This window comes from Xenia sp. Carnegie-2017, unplaced genomic scaffold (assembly GCF_021976095.1).
Source record: "Xenia sp. Carnegie-2017 unplaced genomic scaffold, XeniaSp_v1 HiC_scaffold_24, whole genome shotgun sequence".
In the NCBI taxonomy this organism is placed as follows: Eukaryota; Metazoa; Cnidaria; class Anthozoa; order Malacalcyonacea; family Xeniidae; genus Xenia; species Xenia sp. Carnegie-2017.
In genome coordinates this window covers 13,453,555-13,473,789 of record NW_025813487.1, presented here as the reverse complement: position 1 = coordinate 13,473,789, position 20,235 = coordinate 13,453,555, and the positions used below count along the sequence as shown (strand labels likewise).

At 34.1% G+C, this 20,235-nt stretch overlaps 1 protein-coding gene across 1 annotated transcript; it reads left to right on the top strand.

Annotated features, from left to right (window-relative positions):
• The first annotated feature begins 2,566 nt into the window (after positions 1–2,566).
• Positions 2,567–16,724, top strand: LOC124452192 (cold shock domain-containing protein E1-like). The gene is made up of 14 exons (XM_047002777.1): positions 2,567–2,588; positions 3,851–3,960; positions 5,089–5,185; positions 6,017–6,111; positions 6,248–6,322; positions 6,683–6,739; positions 7,960–8,057; positions 8,370–8,496; positions 12,495–12,581; positions 12,676–12,925; positions 14,067–14,152; positions 15,273–15,320; positions 15,394–15,462; positions 16,236–16,724. Exons 1-14 carry the CDS (start codon positions 2,567–2,569, stop codon positions 16,278–16,280), a joined length of 1,266 nt encoding a protein of 421 aa, XP_046858733.1. The 3' UTR covers positions 16,281–16,724.
• The last annotated feature ends 3,511 nt before the right edge of the window (positions 16,725–20,235 follow it).

Below are 20,235 nucleotides of genomic sequence, written 5' to 3'. Positions count from 1 at the left end.
TCAGTACAGACAAATGCCGGAAAATTTTTTAACGATGAGTAGAGATATTATTTGATTATACAGCCGATTTAATTCTAACAAATAACTGGCTTAGTGATTTTGTGTTTCTCTTCTCTAATTTCATTGCGTTCCAAACCTAATTTATACCATAAATAAATCATGAATAGTTAACAGGGATGAATACATGGGGTGTGAGAGGGGTTACACCCTCAGCTTTAGAAAAATGATAAACTGATCGCTGAAAGACAACATTGGTGGGTAATGTTATGATTTGTCATTCATTTTTATCTTGTAGACGGTAGAAACACTGGAGCTATTGCTGGTGCAGTTGTAGCTTTGTTTTGCTCATTATTCTTGTCATATTGGTCATTTTTGTTGTTAGGATCAATTCAAACTCTGCTACCATGCAGTGAACTGCGTATTGTAGTCATTCGACGACTACTAAAAGTTCTCAAAATGGGGAAGTTGAATTTTTTCGCGAAATTATTAGACGTTTTCTGAAATTTAGCGTACTATAAAAGAATATAATTAAGCATAAAATTTTATTTCCTTTTAACTATAAGAGTGAACGAGAGTGAATGATTCTGAACAGTATTAAAAACAATTTGGAACATAACATCAAATTTTTAGACTAAGGATGTAGTCAATATTTGAAATAGGATAACAGCTGTAATACTTTTATCTAAATACATTAAATAAGAAATAAAGTTAAATTACAAATAAACATTGGCGTAGCATGCTCAGTAATTTATTTTAATGAGGGGGATTTTCATACATTCATGTATTTTGGAGTTAGTGGAATATGTATGAATATGTGCGCACTGTCATCTCATTAATTTACCTGACGTAGGAAACAGGAAGTTTTAGTGGATGGAGTTGATATTGTTACCAACTTTGTTAGTGTTAAAAAATGGTAATTCAAAGCATGTTCTTGTCCTTTCTTGTTTTCTCTTCTTATCGTCATGATGATATTCATAGAAAATATCCAAAATTTTCGAGTTAATTGAATTTCCTGATTATTTGATTGCGAGAGTGCTAGGAACGTTGTACTTCAGCTGTAGATTAGTGATTAACGAAGAAGAAGAAATGGGTTGGAAGCAACAACTGGACATTTTAAAAAACATGAAAAATGTATGTGTCAGAAAGCTCGATTGCAAAACACAGCCTTTTGGTTGAATACTAAGGTAAGAGCCGAGTGGTTTCAAGTTAATTGGTGACAATCAAATCGTTAATGAATAGTCTGTTGTTAACCCCTCTCCTCGTTTTTCTACACCGGCCTGAACACCAACGAAAGATTGATCTCTGTTTAAACGCGGCCATAACTTACATTTGCTTTCGAATTATGCTTTATTTACGGAAAATATCAACTTGTTACAAATAAAGAAATACGGGGCATTTACAATGAAACATGAAGGTATCTTTATGAGGGTATTTAAGACTTGTGCGAAACAGCGAATCAGGCTATAGTCACGGAAAACATAGCGACCCTCTCACGAGTATCTCCGGTTAATACGTCACATTTACAGATGACCGGAAGTGCCCGGTGTTTCAACTTTCAAGAGTTCACTGATATCATGTAAAATGGCGGATTGTAAAAATTTGATAGTGTTGTGGTTACGGACGAAATTTTGTCCTCAAAAGGTATTGACTTTTCAATATCAATTGTCAGTTTTTAAATATTTCATTACATTTTGTTCACTTTGTACTCCGTTGGCGTTAATTTGACCTTTTAAATTGACAATCATTAGTCACCATGTTTCGAGACAAAGCCGATTAACAAAGACTCAGCAGACGGCAAAATATTCTCCTTGCCTGTATTTGTGTGCTATTCGTATTCTTCCTTTTGTTTTTTGCTTTTGCGGCATCCAATTTAAGTAAAACTATACGCTACAGTTTCTTCAAATGACCACTATTGAATTAAATTAAGAAACAAAGACTGACAAGCAATTTGATATTCTGATGAAAAAGTTTTTCGTTTGATATTTGATGTCTTCAAGAAGTGAATCTCAGAATTGAATTTCCAAATTGAAAAAGAACTTTAGATGTGCCTCGACTCTTTTAAAGATACAAATAAATGTGTGTCTTTTGTCTGATTTCTATGGACATGATAATTGTATGTTTGACTTCAAAATTATGAGTCGCTTTATCTGATGTGATTCATGTTGAAAGTTTTAACATATTTTTGTCTGGTGATTAGTGTCTTGTGAAAATTGATTTGATGTTGAAACTTACTCCTTATCTGTTCCAGTCTTAGTGTAGATTGATCTTTTGTATAATTACAATAGCTATGTTGCTGTATATAAAATTAAAGTCTTTATCACAAGGAATCCAGTGCAGTGTCTTCATTCCGTATTCACTATTGTAAAGTATTTTGTGGGATTTGTCTCTTGTTACTCCTGCTACACCATTTGCTCATCATTAAAGAAGATTGAACATTCAATTATGCAATTTTACTTAACAGTAGAACAGTAGAATATTCATTAACTTGAAGGAAGAATCAAGAGCTCCAGTAGACAATAGCATTTATTTATACTGCTTAACAATTGGGAATATTCAAGTCGCATTAATGCGCATTCAATTCAAGAAAAGTTTGAATCATTTGGATAAGAAGACATTTAAATAAACAAATGTATATGTTGTGCAACAGATAGTGTGTTGTAATAGGTATAAACTGTTGCACATTGTCTGTTGCAATCACAACACTGCACTTCTCTTTTCTTACAAAGTATGTATATACATGTTGTGCTATTGATTGTTAACTGCTGCTCTTGATGATAATTATTCTACAGCACTATTGATAAGTCAAAACATGTAATTGAATGTCCCATGTTATTAGATGATGAGCAAATGATATTTTTGAAGAAATGTGTTAAATTACTTTTTTCTGGTTATTTGCTAGGAATAAATGTCTGCAAAGCAGAAAAAGATGAGGAAACGCCAATTCAAATTCGATAGAGAAAGCCGACAAATCCATATCATCTCGCACAGTCCATGTTAAGGAAACTTTCATATTGGCAAGGCATAGCTTACACGGAACAATCTTAACTATTCACAGCAGATTTCTGCCTTTTGTTTTTGTGCGGCAAATGGATTATATTATTCGGTGAATTAGGAAAATTGGGAGGAGCATTTTCATACATATACCATATATATTCTTTTGCAAAAGTTATCATTCAAACTGCTGGCATCCTTTGTAACAAATAGAATTCACTTTTTGTGAATCAAACATGGCAACAGACTCGTGGAAGGTACTTTCTACTGCTTTTTTTTTTGAAAAATTTTATTTTCATTTCATTTTGTTGTTAATGTTTCTTACTAATTAGAAACATTCTATAATGTTTTCTTCCTAATTAGAAACATTCTATAATGTTTTCTTACTAATTAGAAACATTCTATAATGTTTTCTTACTACTTAGAAACATTCTATAATGTTTTCCTACTAATTAGAAGCATTCTATAATGTTTTCCTACTATTTAGAAGCATTCTATAATGTTTTCCTACTAATTAGAAACATTCTATAACATTTTCTTACTACTTAGAAACATTCTATAACATTTTCTTACTACTTAGAAACAGTCTATAATGTTTTCATACTAATTAGAAACATTCTATAAGGTTTTCTTACTACTTAGAAACATTCTATAATGTTTTCTTACTAATTAGAAACATTCTATAATGTTTTCCTACTAATTAGAAACATTCTATAATGTTTTCCTACTAATTAGAAACATTCTATAACATTTTCTTACTACTTAGAAACATTCTATAATGTTTTCATACTAATTATAAACATCCTATAACGTTTTCTTACTAATTAGAAACATTCTATAATGTTTTCTTATTACTTAGAAACATTCTATGTGAACAAATGGGTCTCAGACTATGGTATTGGTGACCATTACCTTTCAAATGGTGTTCATGTAAGACACAGGGAAACAGGTGTCATTGAAAAACTTTGTGTAAGTTATTTTAACAATTTAAAGTCAGTTTAGTATGGAGTTTTTATGCACTGGTCAAGGACCCAAATTACTGCAAAAAAATGCTTGCCGACGTTTTTTGAAATTTTTTCATGGATCATTATGTGACATTGACAAATGCAAAAGTTTGCTGCAGATTCTGTTGTTTTTACAAAGGTGTTGCTTTTGTAGAGTAAGTTCCTGCAAGATAAAAATAAGATGTACAATGAAGAAGTATAAAATTTATCTATGACTGAAAAACTTGTTTTTTAATACACAAAAAATATGTCACTTTTTTCATCTAAAAGTGTATTTGCATGATATCTAAAAGTTTGCCAAAATGTTTTTGATTTCAATAGCCTTTGTAGAGGAAGCTGTAACCGTTTTGCACTCTTTGGTGTCTTATTTTTTGTTCTGGTCAATTTGAAAAGCTTTCTATTGAAACTTCCATTTGGACTGTTTGCTCCAGTAATATATGTTTTAAGATAATTCTAATATCAAGTCCCATTATCGACATAGGCACTTTAATCCAACATGACAGATATTGTATCAATTTTACCTTAGATTGTGAAAATACCTTCAACTGAAATTCACGTGCCCATTTGTGTAATATTAATCTACACCCTGTTTGAGGACATTAAACCACATTTGTATTCATTCAACCACATTTGAAAACATTCATCTACATTTGAATACATGCATCTACTTTTGTGTAGATTTAACCAAATTTGAATACATTCATCTACTTTTGTGTACAATTAACCACATTTGAATACATTCATGCACATTTGAATACGTTCATCTACTTTAGTGTACATTTAACCACATTTGAATACATTTATGTACATTTGAATACTTTCATCTACTTTTGTGTACATTCAACCACATTTGAATACATTCATCTACATTTCAATACATTCATCTACTTTTGTGTACATTCAACCACATTTGAATACATTCATCTACATTTGACTGTATTGTACTACATTTGACCAGCAATGAGTGCTTTGACATCAACATGTGTATTAATGACATCTTCCATAATGTTATTGATATATATTCCCTAAGTTCATCCCCTCTAAAAGCACATTCAGTCTTTCTTCTATAACATTTATGCATGTTTTTTTGCAGCAAAGTTATGGCTTTATTGAGTGTGCTGAACAGGATCTTCGAGTGTTCTTTCATTACAGTCAGTACAAAGGACATTCAAGTGAACTGGAACTTGGTGGTTTGTAAATTTTGCTTATTTTCAGCCTTCAATGACCTTTATATTACTTGTTATGTGTGCAACTAATATTATATTGCTTTTCTGAAACGTTGATATAATTTCATTCAAGTATGAGGCTTGTTGCCTTTCTGCTATTTAGTAAGGGGAACAAGCTGTTTTTCTGGGCTTATCCAGTTATTCAGAGCATTTGTTTCATCAGTCATTATTTGAAAAGCATTCTTTGTCAAGTAATTCATTGGGTTTCCTCATATGACTTTTCCCTCCCTACCATAATCAGTGGTGGAGACTTTATCACATATTGGAAGCTCATCCTCAAGGCATGAGAGTTCTATGGAGATTCCAGGGCATGCCTTTGTTTGTATACTTTTAAAATTTGATCCCCACCATCTGAATCCCACCACAGTACATGTTATCAACACGTGGCATTCACGTGCCTTCATGATGTTGTATGAGGGTGTTCTTTGCTATTCTAACTTGCACTGCTCTGTCTTTTAATGTGAATGTGATGGGTATTCTGAAGGACTCTGTCTGCAAAAAAGTGTGTCCAAAGTTACTGTTAGTTATAAAACAACTTTTCAAAATCATGTATAGTCTTTGTTTTATTGTAGGGTAAAACGAAACAGAACTTTGTTTATTTACCTAGTCAGAACAAACCACTGATCATTGACTTGTTGGGGAATTTCACACTGTAATCCTTCACCCATCCGCCCCCCACCGCCTATCCCATTGTCTCTATTGCTATTTCAAAGGCCACTGCTCTGGGCTATAATCTGAAGTGTAAAAAACATTTCGATTGATATTGATAGTTGATTAAATCTTTTTTTTGTTTAGACTGTGTGGAGTTTGAAGTGACATCAGATTCTCGTAAGGGTAAACCAATTGCATGTCGAGTGGTGAAATTAGAACAAGGCTCTGTTACATTTGAAGTAAGTGACCTTGACACATTGTGTACTTTTTGACGCTTGCCGTGTATGCACGTTCATCCTGGTTTGGTTTACAAAGTTTTACGAGAAATTGAGAAATCATCTTTTGGTGAATCATCCATTTCTGTTTCTATTGTAGGAAAAGAGCGAGGAAAGAGTTGTTGGTAAAGTGGAAGTTGAGGGCAGGTTGTCGAGACACAGCTACCCCAAACAGGTGATTTTCATCGTGATCAATTAGCTGTGAAAATGTAATAGTCAGTGGCGAAGCAAACCCGTTAATTAAGGGATGGGGAGGGGTGGGTAGATAACAAATTCATCTATGCACGTCTTTATGCATGTAACACAATGGAACTCAATACGGCAGGATATGCATATGTGGAATATATGGATGTGTGCTCACCCTCTCCTCCCAGTTATTGTACTTGCTACACCACTGTTCATTATGCATATTGCTTTAAAATTACTCGTTGTTAATGGTCGTGTATGAATTTTTTGAGTTGCGTATTGCTGTTGTTTTATTGTACTTTGAATGTTTGGGATGTCGTTTTCGAAGAAAGTTTCATTATTTTTGTAGCAGTTATTTCGCAATGGCGAGTCCGAATGTGGTCGCGTTAGTTATGAAGTGAACGGAGTAAGTACTGTTTGAACTTCTTCATTTTTTATGCATCTTCACGTTGCTAACTTTTATACCTAAGTCATTTGGGAGTTGAGAGACAAGAATTAATGTAAAATATAAAAAGTATCAAACTTTTTACTCAACATCTTATATCGAACATTTATCGATTGGGCAATAAAAACAGAACACACCAGTGGGCAAAATAGTTGCTTTGGGCAAAAATCTCAAAATTGAAACAGGCAAGAAAGTTAATGACGTGACGATAAGGGAAAGTGTAGATTACTGCCTGCAAATTATTGACATTTCCTTCATCTTTTTTAAAACAGGTTTTCGCCCTTATTTCCTTTTTTGGTTTTGATCATTCCCTCCACACCATAGAAAGCTTACTGTGCATATTTTGCCGTATTAAATTAATTTTTTAGGCTTTTTGACATGCATACCTACATAAACATTGACTACCCTCCCCACCTCCACAATTATTGAGGCTATTATAGCGGCACTGTATTGTCGCCCTTGATAAGTAAAAATTATACTGCAATATGGGATTAGGTTTAGATCAGATGAGATGAATTTAAGATCATTGCATGATACAGGTATGCACTGTCGGGGGTGGAGTTTAAGATAATTGCATGATACAGGTATGCACTGTCGGCGGTGGAGTTTAAGATAATTGCATGATACAGGTATGCACTGTCGGGAGTGGAGTTTAAGATAATTGCATGATACAGGTATGCACTGTCGGGAGTGGAGTTTAAGATAATTGCATGATACAGGTATGCACTGTCGGGGTGGAGTTTAAGATAATTGCATGATACAGGTATGCACTGTCGGGAGTGGAGTTTAAGATAATTGCATAATACAGGTATGCACTGTCGGGAGTGGAGTTTAAGATAATTGCATGATACAGGTATGCACTGTCGGGGTGGAGTTTAAGATAATTGCATGATACAGGTATGCACTGTCAGCGGGTGGAGTTTAAGATAATTGCATAATACAGGTATGCACTGTCGGGGTGGAGTTTAAGATAATTGCATAATACAGGTATGCACTGTCGGGAGTGGAGTTTAAGATAATTGCATGATACAGGTATGCACTGTCGGGGGTGGAGTTTAAGATAATTGCATAATACAGGTATGCACTGTCAGGGGGGTGGAGTTTAAGATAATTGCATAATACAGGTCTGCACGGTCAGGGGGTGGATCTTTATGATTCGAACCGTTGCTCTTTTTTTTCAGGAATTGTTTTTTCTTCCATATGATCAAGCTTATGTTTTATCAAAGTCTCTTATCTACAAAGGTGATACTGTGTCTTTTTACATCCTGGAAAACAAAAGGTAAATTATATTCTTTGCTATAGCGTCGAAAGCTTGTACTGTTTCTCTAGATTGTATCACGTGCTTCATCACGTGCATTACATTACGTGGTTAAGCAATGAATGCGCAGTCTTAAGAATGTTCTTTCTATTTTGGTGAAGTCTTTCTCCTTATTTCTACGCTTTGATATGCTACCTTACACAGGAAAACGCTTTGGTTAACGTTTATAACATGGACGTTAGTTTATTATTTACACGAACCATGTCAAATTTACGAGCCATGTCCAAATTGTTGTTTTTTTGATGCACTGCTACAGTTCATAAACCTCTATAGAAATGGACAGTGCTGTGCCGTGGAGTTGTTGCTGCTCGAAGCTTTGCCTCCTGTTTACGTTCAAGGAATTGTCTGCTCGCTCAAGGAATCTTTTGGTTTCATCGACAGAGCTGACAAAGTGAACGAGGTTTGTGTTTGGGCCGTTGCAGTTGCTAACTGTAGATCAATATTGATAATTTATTGTTTAATAAAAAATGAGTTCTATCAGTTATTTCACTTATGTATACAATTTGATCGTTTGTAATATATTATACACACGATGACTTCTCATTGGCATTTGACGTAGGATTAGAAGTTTTCGGTCTGCAAACGAGTCACGTGACTCAACTGACGTGTTTTTGTGATAGCTGACGACAGCAACAAGTTTATTTTTGAAAATTCGTAAAGTTTGTTTGTAAAAACTTGGCCAATTATTACGACGCTACATCTACATATGCACAAACATGTAACATTCGTAAAGTTTCTTTTGTAAAAACTTGGCCAATTATTACGACGCTACATCTACATATGCACAAACATGTAACATTCGTAAAGTTTGTTTGTAAAAACTTGGCCAATTATTACGACGCTACATCTACGTATGCACAAACATGTAACATTCGTAAAGTTTGTTTGTAAAAACTTGGCCAATTATTACGACGCTACATCTACGTATGCACAAACATGTAACATTCGTAAAGTTTGTTTGTAAAACTTGGCCAATTATTACGACGCTACATCTACATATGCACAAACATGTAACATTCGTAAAGTTTCTTTGTAAAACTTGGCCAATTATTACGACGCTACATCTACGTAAGCACAAACATGTAACATTCGTAAAGTTTGTTTGTAAAACTTGGCCAATTATTACGACGCTACATCTACGTATGCACAAACATGTAACATTCGTAAAGTTTGTTTGTAAAAACTTGGCCAATTATTACGACGCTACATCTACGTATGCACAAACATGTAACATTTGTAAAGTTTGTTTGTAAAAACTTGGCCAATTATTACGACGCTACATCTACGTAAGCACAAACATGTAACATTCGTAAAGTTTGTTTGTAAAAACTTAGCTAATTATTACGACGCTACATCTACGTATGCACAAACATGTAACATTCGTAAAGTTTGTTTGTAAAACTTGGCCAATTATTACGACGCTACATCTACGTATGCACAAACATGTAACATTTGTAAAGTTTGTTTGTAAAACTTGGCCAATTATTACGACGCTACATCTACGTAAGCACAAACATGTAACATTCGTAAAGTTTGTTTTGTAAAACTTGGCCAATTATTACGACGCTACATCTACGTAAGCACAAACATGTAACATTCGTAAAGTTTGTTTTGTAAAACTTGGCCAATTATTACGACGCTACATCTACGTATGCACAAACATGTAACATTCGTAAAGTTTGTTTGTAAAACTTGGCCAATTATTACGACGCTACATCTACGTATGCACAAACATGTAACATTCGTAAAGTTTGTTTGTAAAACTTGGCCAATTATTACGACGCTACATCTACGTAAGCACAAACATGTAACATTCGTAAAGTTTGTTTTGTAAAACTTGGCCAATTATTACGACGCTACATCTACGTATGCACAAACATGTAACATTCGTAAAGTTTGTTTGTAAAACTTGGCCAATTATTACGACGCTACATCTACGTATGCACAAACATGTAACATTCGTAAAGTTTTTTGTAAAACTTGGCCAATTACTACGACGCTACATCTACATACGCACAAACATGTAACATTCGTAAAGTTTGTTTGTAAAACTTGGCCAATTATTACGACGCTACATCTACGTATGCACAAACATGTAACATTCGTAAAGTTTGTTTGTAAAACTTGGCCAATTATTACGACGCTACATCTACGTATGCACAAACATGTAACATTCGTAAAGTTTGTTTGTAAAAACTTGGCCAATTATTACGACGCTACATCTACGTAAGCACAAACATGTAACATTCGTAAAGTTTGTTTGTAAAAACTTGGCTAATTATTACGACGCTACATCTACGTATGCACAAACATGTAACATTCGTAAAGTTTGTTTGTAAAAACTTAGCTAATTATTACGACGCTACATCTACGTATGCACAAACATGTAACATTCGTAAAGTTTGTTTGTAAAACTTGGCCAATTATTACGACGCTACATCTACGTATGCACAAACATGTAACATTCGTAAAGTTTGTTTGTAAAACTTGGCCAATTATTACGACGCTACATCTACGTATGCACAAACATGTAACATTCGTAAAGTTTGTTTGTAAAACTTGGCCAATTATTACGACGCTACATCTACGTACGCACAAACATGTAACATTCGTAAAGTTTGTTTGTAAAACTTGGCCAATTATTACGACGCTACATCTACGTAAGCACAAACATGTAACATTCGTAAAGTTTGTTTGTAAAACTTGGCCAATTATTACGACGCTACATCTACGTAAGCACAAACATGTAACATTCGTAAAGTTTGTTTGTAAAACTTGGCCAATTATTACGACGCTACATCTACGTAAGCACAAACATGTAACATTCGTAAAGTTTGTTTGTAAAACTTGGCCAATTATTACGACGCTACATCTACGTACGCACAAACATGTAACATTCGTAAAGTTTGTTTGTAAAAACTGGCCAATTATTACGACGCTACATCTACGTAAGCACAAACATGTAACATTCGCAAAGTTTGTTTGTAAAAACTTAGCTAATTATTACGACGCTACATCTACGTACGCACAAACATGTAACATTCGTAAAGTTTGTTTGTAAAAACTTAGCTAATTATTACGACGCTACATCTACGTACGCACAAACATGTAACATTCGTAAAGTTTGTTTGTAAAACTTGGCCAATTATTACGACGCTACATCTACGTATGCACAAACATGTAACATTCGTAAAGTTTGTTTGTAAAACTTAGCCAATTATTACGACGCTACATCTACGTACGCACAAACATGTAACATTCGTAAAGTTTGTTTGTAAAACTTGGCCAATTATTACGACGCTACATCTACGTACGCACAAACATGTAACATTCGTAAAGTTTGTTTGTAAAACTTGGCCAATTATTACGACGCTACATCTACGTACGCACAAACATGTAACATTCGTAAAGTTTGTTTGTAAAAACTTGGCCAATTATTACGACGCTACATCTACGTAAGCACAAACATGTAACATTCGCAAAGTTTGTTTGTAAAAACTTAGCTAATTATTACGACGCTACATCTACGTACGCACAAACATGTAACATTCGTAAAGTTTGTTTTGTAAAAACTTGGCCAATTATTACGACGCTACATCTACGTACGCACAAACATGTAACATTCTCAAAGTTTGTTTGTAAAAACTTGGCCAATTATTACGACGCTACATCTACGTACGCACAAACATGTAACATTCGTAAAGTTTGTTTGTAAAAACTTGGCCAATTATTACGACGCTACATCTACGTAAGCACAAACATGTAACATCCGTAAAGTTTGTTTGTAAAAACTTGGCCAATTATTACGACGCTACATCTACGTACGCACAAACATGTAACATTCGTAAAGTTTGTTTGTAAAAACTTGGCCAATTATTACGACGCTACATCTACGTAATTACAAACATGTAACATTCGTAAAGTTTGTTTGTAAAAACTTGGCCAATTATTACGACGCTACATCTACGTAATTACAAACATGTAACATTCGTAAAGTTTGTTTTGTAAAAACTTGGCCAATTATTACGACGCTACATCTACGTACGCACAAACATGTAACATTCGTAAAGTTTGTTTGTAAAACTTGGCCAATTATTACGACGCTACATCTACGTACGCACAAACATGTAACATTCGTAAAGTTTGTTTGTAAAAACTTGGCCAATTATTACGACGCTACATCTACGTACGCACAAACATGTAATAATGCTCCCAGGCTTAAACCTTTCGCTTGATCAAAGTGAAAATTAAAGACTTGCCTTCTCCTCCTTGTGAAGTCTCGCATTTTACTCAGATAAATCGAGAAAGGTTCAACTTGAAACAAAGAAAATATTTCTGTATATCTTATTGCAATTCGCGCAAAAAGTCTACTGAAGTTTTATACTATATTTTTTTTAGATATTTTTCCACTACAGTGAATTTCTTGGGGATATTGGTGATTTGTTGATAGGAGATGATGTCCAGTTTGCTGTACAAAATAGATATGTATGTTGGCTATGTATTATGTAGCCATTGCTCAATGTTGGACATTCTCTACCCCCTCCCCCCGTCTGTACTTATGTCAATCACATGCTCACAGGGTAAAGAAGTTGCAGTCTCAGTGGAGCGTCTACCAGAAGGTACAGTGAAGTTTGATGATGTTAGCAAAGACACATTTCAAGGCACCATCGAGAAAGTACATTGTCGGACAAAAAGACAGGAACCGTTAAATGGTGTGATATTGTACAACACAAGCGATGGTAGTTCACAGCTGCCATATTGGGAGAAAGATGTCTTGGGGGAGTTCACCGTCTTGACTTGGGATGTTGTTGGTTTTAAAATTGCTACAGGTAAATATGGTTTGTTGTAACTATTGGTATTATTTCAACATGTGCAAGATCAATGAGAGATGATTTTGTTGATCTAGGCGAAGAACAGTTTAAAACTGATTTAGATATCTAGTATATATAGATTAAGTTACGATCGATAAAACAGGCGGGAATCGTACTCAAAATATAAATATTAAATTACTAAGTTAGTTTAGGTTTTCTTCTGTAGTAACACTGGATCAATAAGAGCTTATCTTTGCTGGATCTTTAGGAAGAAGAGTTTAGAACTGGAAGAAATATCTAACATAAAATAAAATTGGTTTAGTTTAGGTTTGTTTCTGTGGTAACACTGGATCAACAAGATATGATCTTAACAGGATCATAAGAAAGAAATGTTTAGGACTGATAGAAATATTTAGTAAAAATAAAGTTAATTTAGTTTAGGTTTCCTTTAGTAGTAACACTGGATCAACAAGATATGATCTTTACTGGCTCATTAGAAAGAAAAGTTTAGAACTAATAGAGATATTTAGTATAAATAAAGTTTGTTTAGTTTAGGTCTCTTTCTGTAGTAACACTGGATCAAAAGAGATGATCTTTACAGTAAGAACTGTTCAGAACTGATAGAGATATCTAGTATAAATAAAGTTAGACTCGTTTAAGTTTTCTTCTGAAATATTAGCCTAACAGGTTGTTAGAATCCAGGCTCTAATATGCGGAGTTTTACTTTACACCCTACTTCAGCCTCATATCTAATCTTAGTTAATAATTTCGTTATTGTAACTGTGGGTGAGGCTTGCTCCATCGACATAATTGTTTAAAACTTCAACTAGTCTTCCTTTGCTTAGGCATTACCATGTTTAGACGTAACATTTTGTTTTAAACTAGTTAGTTGTCTTCCTTATTGTTGATTGAATGTTTTGGTGTCTGGTTTAACGTGCATGTCTGAACATTTGAAGAAAACACCAAACGTGTTTGTACCTTACAGAATAACCAAGCTTCCAAACTATAGTTTTCCTTTGAGTGTGTCCAGTTCGATATGGCAACATATCCATACAATGAAAGAAATTAACAAATTTTTCCCATGATATCGGGAATATAAAGCAAACTTCCATCTTTTAGCCTCTCAGTCAAGCGATACATCTCTTTTCTTTTCGTGCAGATCGGCGTGATTCTTTAAGAAGAGCAACGGAAATTCATCTCATCAAGGAAGTGGAAAGCAGCAATGGATGCAATGTCAGAGAAAGAGTAAGTTTTTAATTTTCATTTACATGTGCTAGTGTTTAGACTGCGTCATGAGGAAGCCATTTCTCCAAATTTTACGGGAAATTGTTTACCTTTATCACTGTGATGGCAAATGTTAATTGCTTGGAGTTATGGTTTGAACTTTTCCCCTCCCCGTCTATGAGTATTTTGTCCACCCCCCGTCAAAAACATTCAATCCCCCCCTCAAATTGTACCTCCCTAAAAAGTTATATATGCTCTGTAAGCATTCAAAATTTCACAATGTATCGTTGAAAATAAAGGTTTGTCCAAAGTATTTTATCGTCTTCAAAATTATCTCTCATATTTTGTTGGGAGATTTTTTATTTTCGACAACGCTAACATTGTGCTCCATGGTCATTGGCTTTGGGCATTTTCATTTTATGATTGTCGATTTGTAGCTAGAGTGCACAGAATCGACTTAAATTCGTTTCCTTCTTAAAGATCTATGTAGAAATTGTTCGTGGTGTAATGTGATTAAATGCATGATTTTTTGTTCCTTGTTAGGATTTGTTTCGGATTTGAAAGACGGCTATGGCCTCATTCAGTGTTGTGATAGAGGTACAAGATTACTCTTTCATTTCAGCGAGTTACTTGACTACGTGAGTTTGTTTGTAATGGCAATCGTAAGCAAAAAACCTTTCAAATCAACCTCTTCTAACCACGTTAGAACATCGTTTGCTACATAAAGCTCGATATGTGCCAGTGAAAGTATGTCAAGATAAATCGATGGAGAAAGTAGCTTTGCTGATGTTAGTTTAAAGTATCGTTAAATGTTTGTAGATGAAGATCGTCCAGGTTTAGTGAAGTTCTGAGAAGGACTGTTGGTGTTTGTGTTGACTGTCAGCCGTATAACCAGAGTGTTTACAACATTTGCGGTAGGCTTCACTCTGAAGATGACTACCGCTTAGGTTGTCGAAACGTCAGTCAACATCAACAACAACAATCATTCTCAAGATTTCCCGAACGTGGACGATCTACATCTACAAACATACAACGATACTCCCGGGTTCAAATCATTTACTTTAAAGCCTTATCAGTTAGTGGATGATCGTGTCAAATAATATTGCTTGTCGCGATGCAGTTGCTGTTTTATTTTCCATAGGAACAAGAAATCAACTTTTCCGATGAAGTGGAGTTCAGTGTCGTCGAGGTTCGTAAAAAAAGATGCATTTTGAGATTTTTTTCGACTAACTGATTTATACAGCTTTAAAACGCGTTTACAGGATCACGTGTCCGGAAGGCTGAATGCGGTTTGTGTTAGAATCTTACCACGGGGAAACATAACTCTCCAGGTATAGTCACCATAGTGTATCAACCAATCATATAGTCACCATAGTGTATCAACCAATCATATAGTCACCAAAGTGTATCAACCAATCATATAGTCACCATAGTGTATCAACCAATCATATAGTCACCATAGTGTGTCAACCAATCATATAGTCACCATAGTGTATCAACCAATCATATAATCACCCTAATATATCAACCAATCATATAGTTGAGAGTGCTAGGAGCATTGTGTTTGGCTGTAGACTAGAGATCAACGAAAAAAAAAAAGAAATTGGTTGGAAGCAAAGACACAAGATTTTACAAAACAAGAAAAATGCATATGATCGCGAAACACATCCTTCTCTACTATAGTTTGTTTTTAACCCCTCTCCTTGTTTTTCAACACTGTTAAAATTTACATTTGCGTTCGAATTATGATTGATTTACGGAAAATATCAACTTGTTACAAATACAAAAATACAGAATATCATTCAGAGACTCTAGACTCTAGATATGAGAAACGTAGCCAACACTATAACGAGTGTCTCCGATTCATTAGTTTTCATTAGTTGGAACACACACCAACTATTATGATGTATTAGCTTTCACTTAAAAAGAATATGAGCAGACGACCATCAAGTAAAACAGTTTCTTCTCGTCATGTAATATCAAGTAGTCTATTGATATCTTCAAATAATCACGTGTTAATTATAGTTGGGCTGCTTTTTTTGTCCACCTCCTGTTCACTTAATGTTTATTACGTTCGTCTTTGTCATTCATTTTTATCTTATAGGCGGTGGAAATGATGGAGCTTTTACTGATGCAGTTGATCTCCTGATTGGTTTTTATTCTTGTCGTATTGGCTGTTCGTTAGGATCAATATAAACTCTTGTACACGAACGTGCAGTAAAATGCGTGTTGAAGTTATTCGACGACTACTGACAACATTTGATGAGAGTGAATTCTTGACTTGCAATTTAGCCATTTAGCGGTATAATAGAAAAGAATATTTTATCAGTGTTATTATTGGCACCAGCCAACTTGTGCGAGCAACATTGTTTGGTAAATCTCAAGAGAATGGTTGCAAGTCAAGAATAGTTCTGAATTTAAATATAAATTAAAATTATCAAATGCTCAAATCAAACACTCTGTAACGACTGCTCACTTTCATGTCTCAATATATAGGTTAGTTTAACAACCGTTTGCTTGTTCATTAAAATTATTTAAGAATGATTGTAATTTGTATAGGAAAAATAAAGAACTTAGCTTTTAGAAAGGAAAATCACAACTCAACTTCTTGTTACAAATTGTTTATCAATCTGTTCTCTTTGTTATTATCAATGGTATCACAAAATTGGACTCCTGTGTATACGTAGGCAATGGATGTACGATTTTGCACTGTGGAAGATTGTTTTGTATTTTGGAATAATCAGAATATTCTAACCCACTTGAGAGAACTCAAGTACTACGGTAGCTCTTACCAAGTGTCGTGATTTGACTGCAAATGCTATTTAACGTTGTGCTTCGGCTTAGATTGGTGATTAACGGAAAAGAAAAAATGGCTTAGAATCAATAACACAAGATTTTACAAGATGTACAAATCAGGAGGCGCAATTGCCCAACTGGTTTCAATTTTTGGCTTCAGCTTTTATTCCAGTTATTTAAATATTGAGTTCAATGGTTCACTGATGTCATGTAATGTGGCGGATCGTAAAAAATTGGATAGTGTTGTGGTTACGGACGAAATTTCGTCATAAAAAAGGTATTGAATTCCTTTTCAATATTAATTGTCTTTTCTTAAATATTTCATTACATTTTTGTTCACTTTGTACTTCGTTTGCGTTTATTTGACTTTTTGAAATTTAAATTAATTGCTCACCATGTTTTGAGACAAAGCCGATTGACAAAAGCTTAGCAGACGGCAAAATATTCTCCTTGTCTGTATTTGTTTGTGTCCTATTCGTATTCTTCCTTTTGTTTTTCGCTGAATCGGCATCTAATTAAACATAGAATTATACGTTGTAGTTTCTCTAAATTACAATTATACGAATACATTCAAAAACAAAGAAATGACAGGCAATTTGATATGTAGATCAAAAAGTTTTTCGTATTATGATCTGTTGTTTTATATTTGATGTCTTCAAGAAGTGAATCTTAGAATTGAATTTCAGATATTAAAATTGCGAGTCGCCTTTATCTGATATGAATTATGTAAAAGTAATAATATATTATTGTCTTGTGATTAGTGTCCTCTAAAAAGTAATTTGATGTTGAAACTTATATCATTATGTGTTCCAGTCTTTGTGTAGAGTGATTTTTTGTATAATTACAATTGTTGTATAGCTGTATATAAAAATTAAAGTAACAAGTAATCCAGTTCAGTGTCTTCATTCCATACTATTCACTTTTATAAATGTGGGAGGATAGTAGTTTGTGCAACTGATCTTTTGATACTTCTTTGTTATTCTTTTACACCATTTGCTCATCATTAAAGAAAATCGAACATTCAATTACAAGGCTTCGATATACCTGCAATAAAACAATAAAATATTCATTATCTTTATAGAAAAATCAGAAACACATGTCTACAATCAATAGGTTTCTCTAAGAGAAAGGTCAGAATCATTCGAATAAAAGAAATTTGCATAAACATATTTAAATCTCTGCTTTAGATAATTTGTTGCAAATAAATCACTACACTTTCTTTCATACAAACTTCATATTTATATGTTTATTCAGTAGCGTAGCCAGTCTGACTTTACTCTGGCTATGCAAATATTTTTCGCATTTAATAAATATGAAGAGTTTTTTCAAAATAAATGTGTTTAAACATCTCATGATTGCATCTTCAGTATAATAAGAATATTATGTATAAGCATGATAATTTTATATAAGAGTAATATGATACAGCAGGGGTCTCCAAACTACGGCCAGCGGGCCAGATGCGGCCCGTTGGGCCTCTCAATCCGGCCCGCAGAGACACTTAAGCCTGTTTTCCACTAGCCACGTATCGTAACGTATCGTAGCAAAACGTAACATGGCGCATGCGTGATTGTGCGTATTGACCACCAAATTCACAAGCACGCATGCGCCATGTTACGTTTTGCTACGATACGTTACGATACGTGGCTAGTGGAAAACAGGCTTTAAGAAAGCCAATTTCACAACTCACATTGAGAAAACTGACCAGGCTAATTGTGATTTTGTTATGATATTACTTTTCATTGAAATTTAAGCTTTAAATTTTGAATAAATATTTTCTTAACTAATGAAGCTTGTGTAATGTACTTCGTTTTGTTATAATATTCGTTCTTTGACCAACGGTATACGGTTCGTCGGCCCTCATCATGCTGGATGAAAGCTCATGTGGCCCTTTGGCTGTAAAGTTTGGAGACCCTTGTGATACAGTGATACAATTATCATTAGATTATAAATATTAAAATGAAATACTGGTTGGAACTAATTTATGAGTGTATTTACAGGCTGAATATAGTGTTAAAACAAAAAACGTGAACGTTGAGATTACGATTAGTTTTGTTAATGTGAAATGCTTCTTTTAAAAAAACTCGTCGTGTTTATTAAATGCGCAATATCAATAGTGGGTTTACGCAGTTGCGGCAAATATTTTTGTGTTTATTGACCGTAAGAACAAAAGATTTCTAAAGAAATACTTCTAGTGTATTAGCTTTTATTTAGACAAATTAAAAGTTAATTTGTGATTACCACAATTATTATCGGTAATGGACCTATATTGCGATCTCAAATCTTGTCGACCGAGTCATAATTGTCCAAGCGATGGATGCGTTCCAATGTATCAAGTTTATCCGGAATAGACGCCCGCAGTTCGTCGAAACGGCGGTAAGCTTGTCTTTCTAATTCTTATGAAACCCCAATTGCACAAACACCGAGCGCTATTCTCATTTATGAACTATGCAGCCTCTACCAAATAGACCATAAAAAATTCGTTGTTTTTGACATTGTATATATCAACACTTTGACACATTTACGATCATCATATGTTGTCAACAATAATTTCAAAACAGAATGTTTCTGGAAACTTACACATTGAATTTTATTTAGTTCGACCAACCTTGGTGATGTACTTAGTTTTTTGATTATTTCTATAACATTTTTATTATTTAGGATCAATTCAAACTCTGCTACCGTGCAGTGAACTGCGTATTGAGTTGTCGACGGCTACTTAAATTTCTCGGAAATAGGTGGAAGTTGAATTTTATACTGTACAAATTTCTGGAAATTTTTTTTAGATGTTTGCTGGAATGTTACATGATCTGCAATTTTGTCTTTCATGAAAAAATAGAATTCAACATAAAAAACTTTTAAATATTTGCTTTAGTTTTAACAAGGAGAGTCCAGGTTAAGTATCGTTATATGTTTATAGATGTAGATCGTCCAGGTTGGTAAAATCCTGGAAATGACTGTTGGTGTTAATGTTGACTGAGATTTTGACATCGTTGACTCTAACGATGACTACCGCTAAGGTTGTTGAAACGTAAGTTAAAATCAACACCAACAGTCCTTCTCAGGACTCTACTGAACTCGACAATCTACATGTGTAAACATGTAGAGTCCAGGTTGTTCGGAAACCTGGTGAGAGTGAATAATTCTGATTAGGATTTAAAAGGAATTTGGAACATAACATAGCAGTGACGTAGCAAGCCCGCAAGTTTGGTCGTGCTATGTAAATTTTTCAGTGCTCACTTACTGTTAAAACTGTAGATTTCTAAAGAAATGAACAATGATAATGATCTAAAATTTACATAGCACGATCA

Excerpts from the sequence above, each read along its gene's own strand:
- LOC124452192 (XM_047002777.1), top strand. The coding sequence starts at position 2,567 with ATGCGCATTCAATTCAAGAAAA. Across the intron at positions 5,186-6,016 it reads AAGTGAACTGGAACTTGGTG|ACTGTGTGGAGTTTGAAGTG; the intron begins GTTTGTAAATTT and ends TTTTTTGTTTAG. Across the intron at positions 6,112-6,247 it reads AAGGCTCTGTTACATTTGAA|GAAAAGAGCGAGGAAAGAGT; the intron begins GTAAGTGACCTT and ends TTTCTATTGTAG.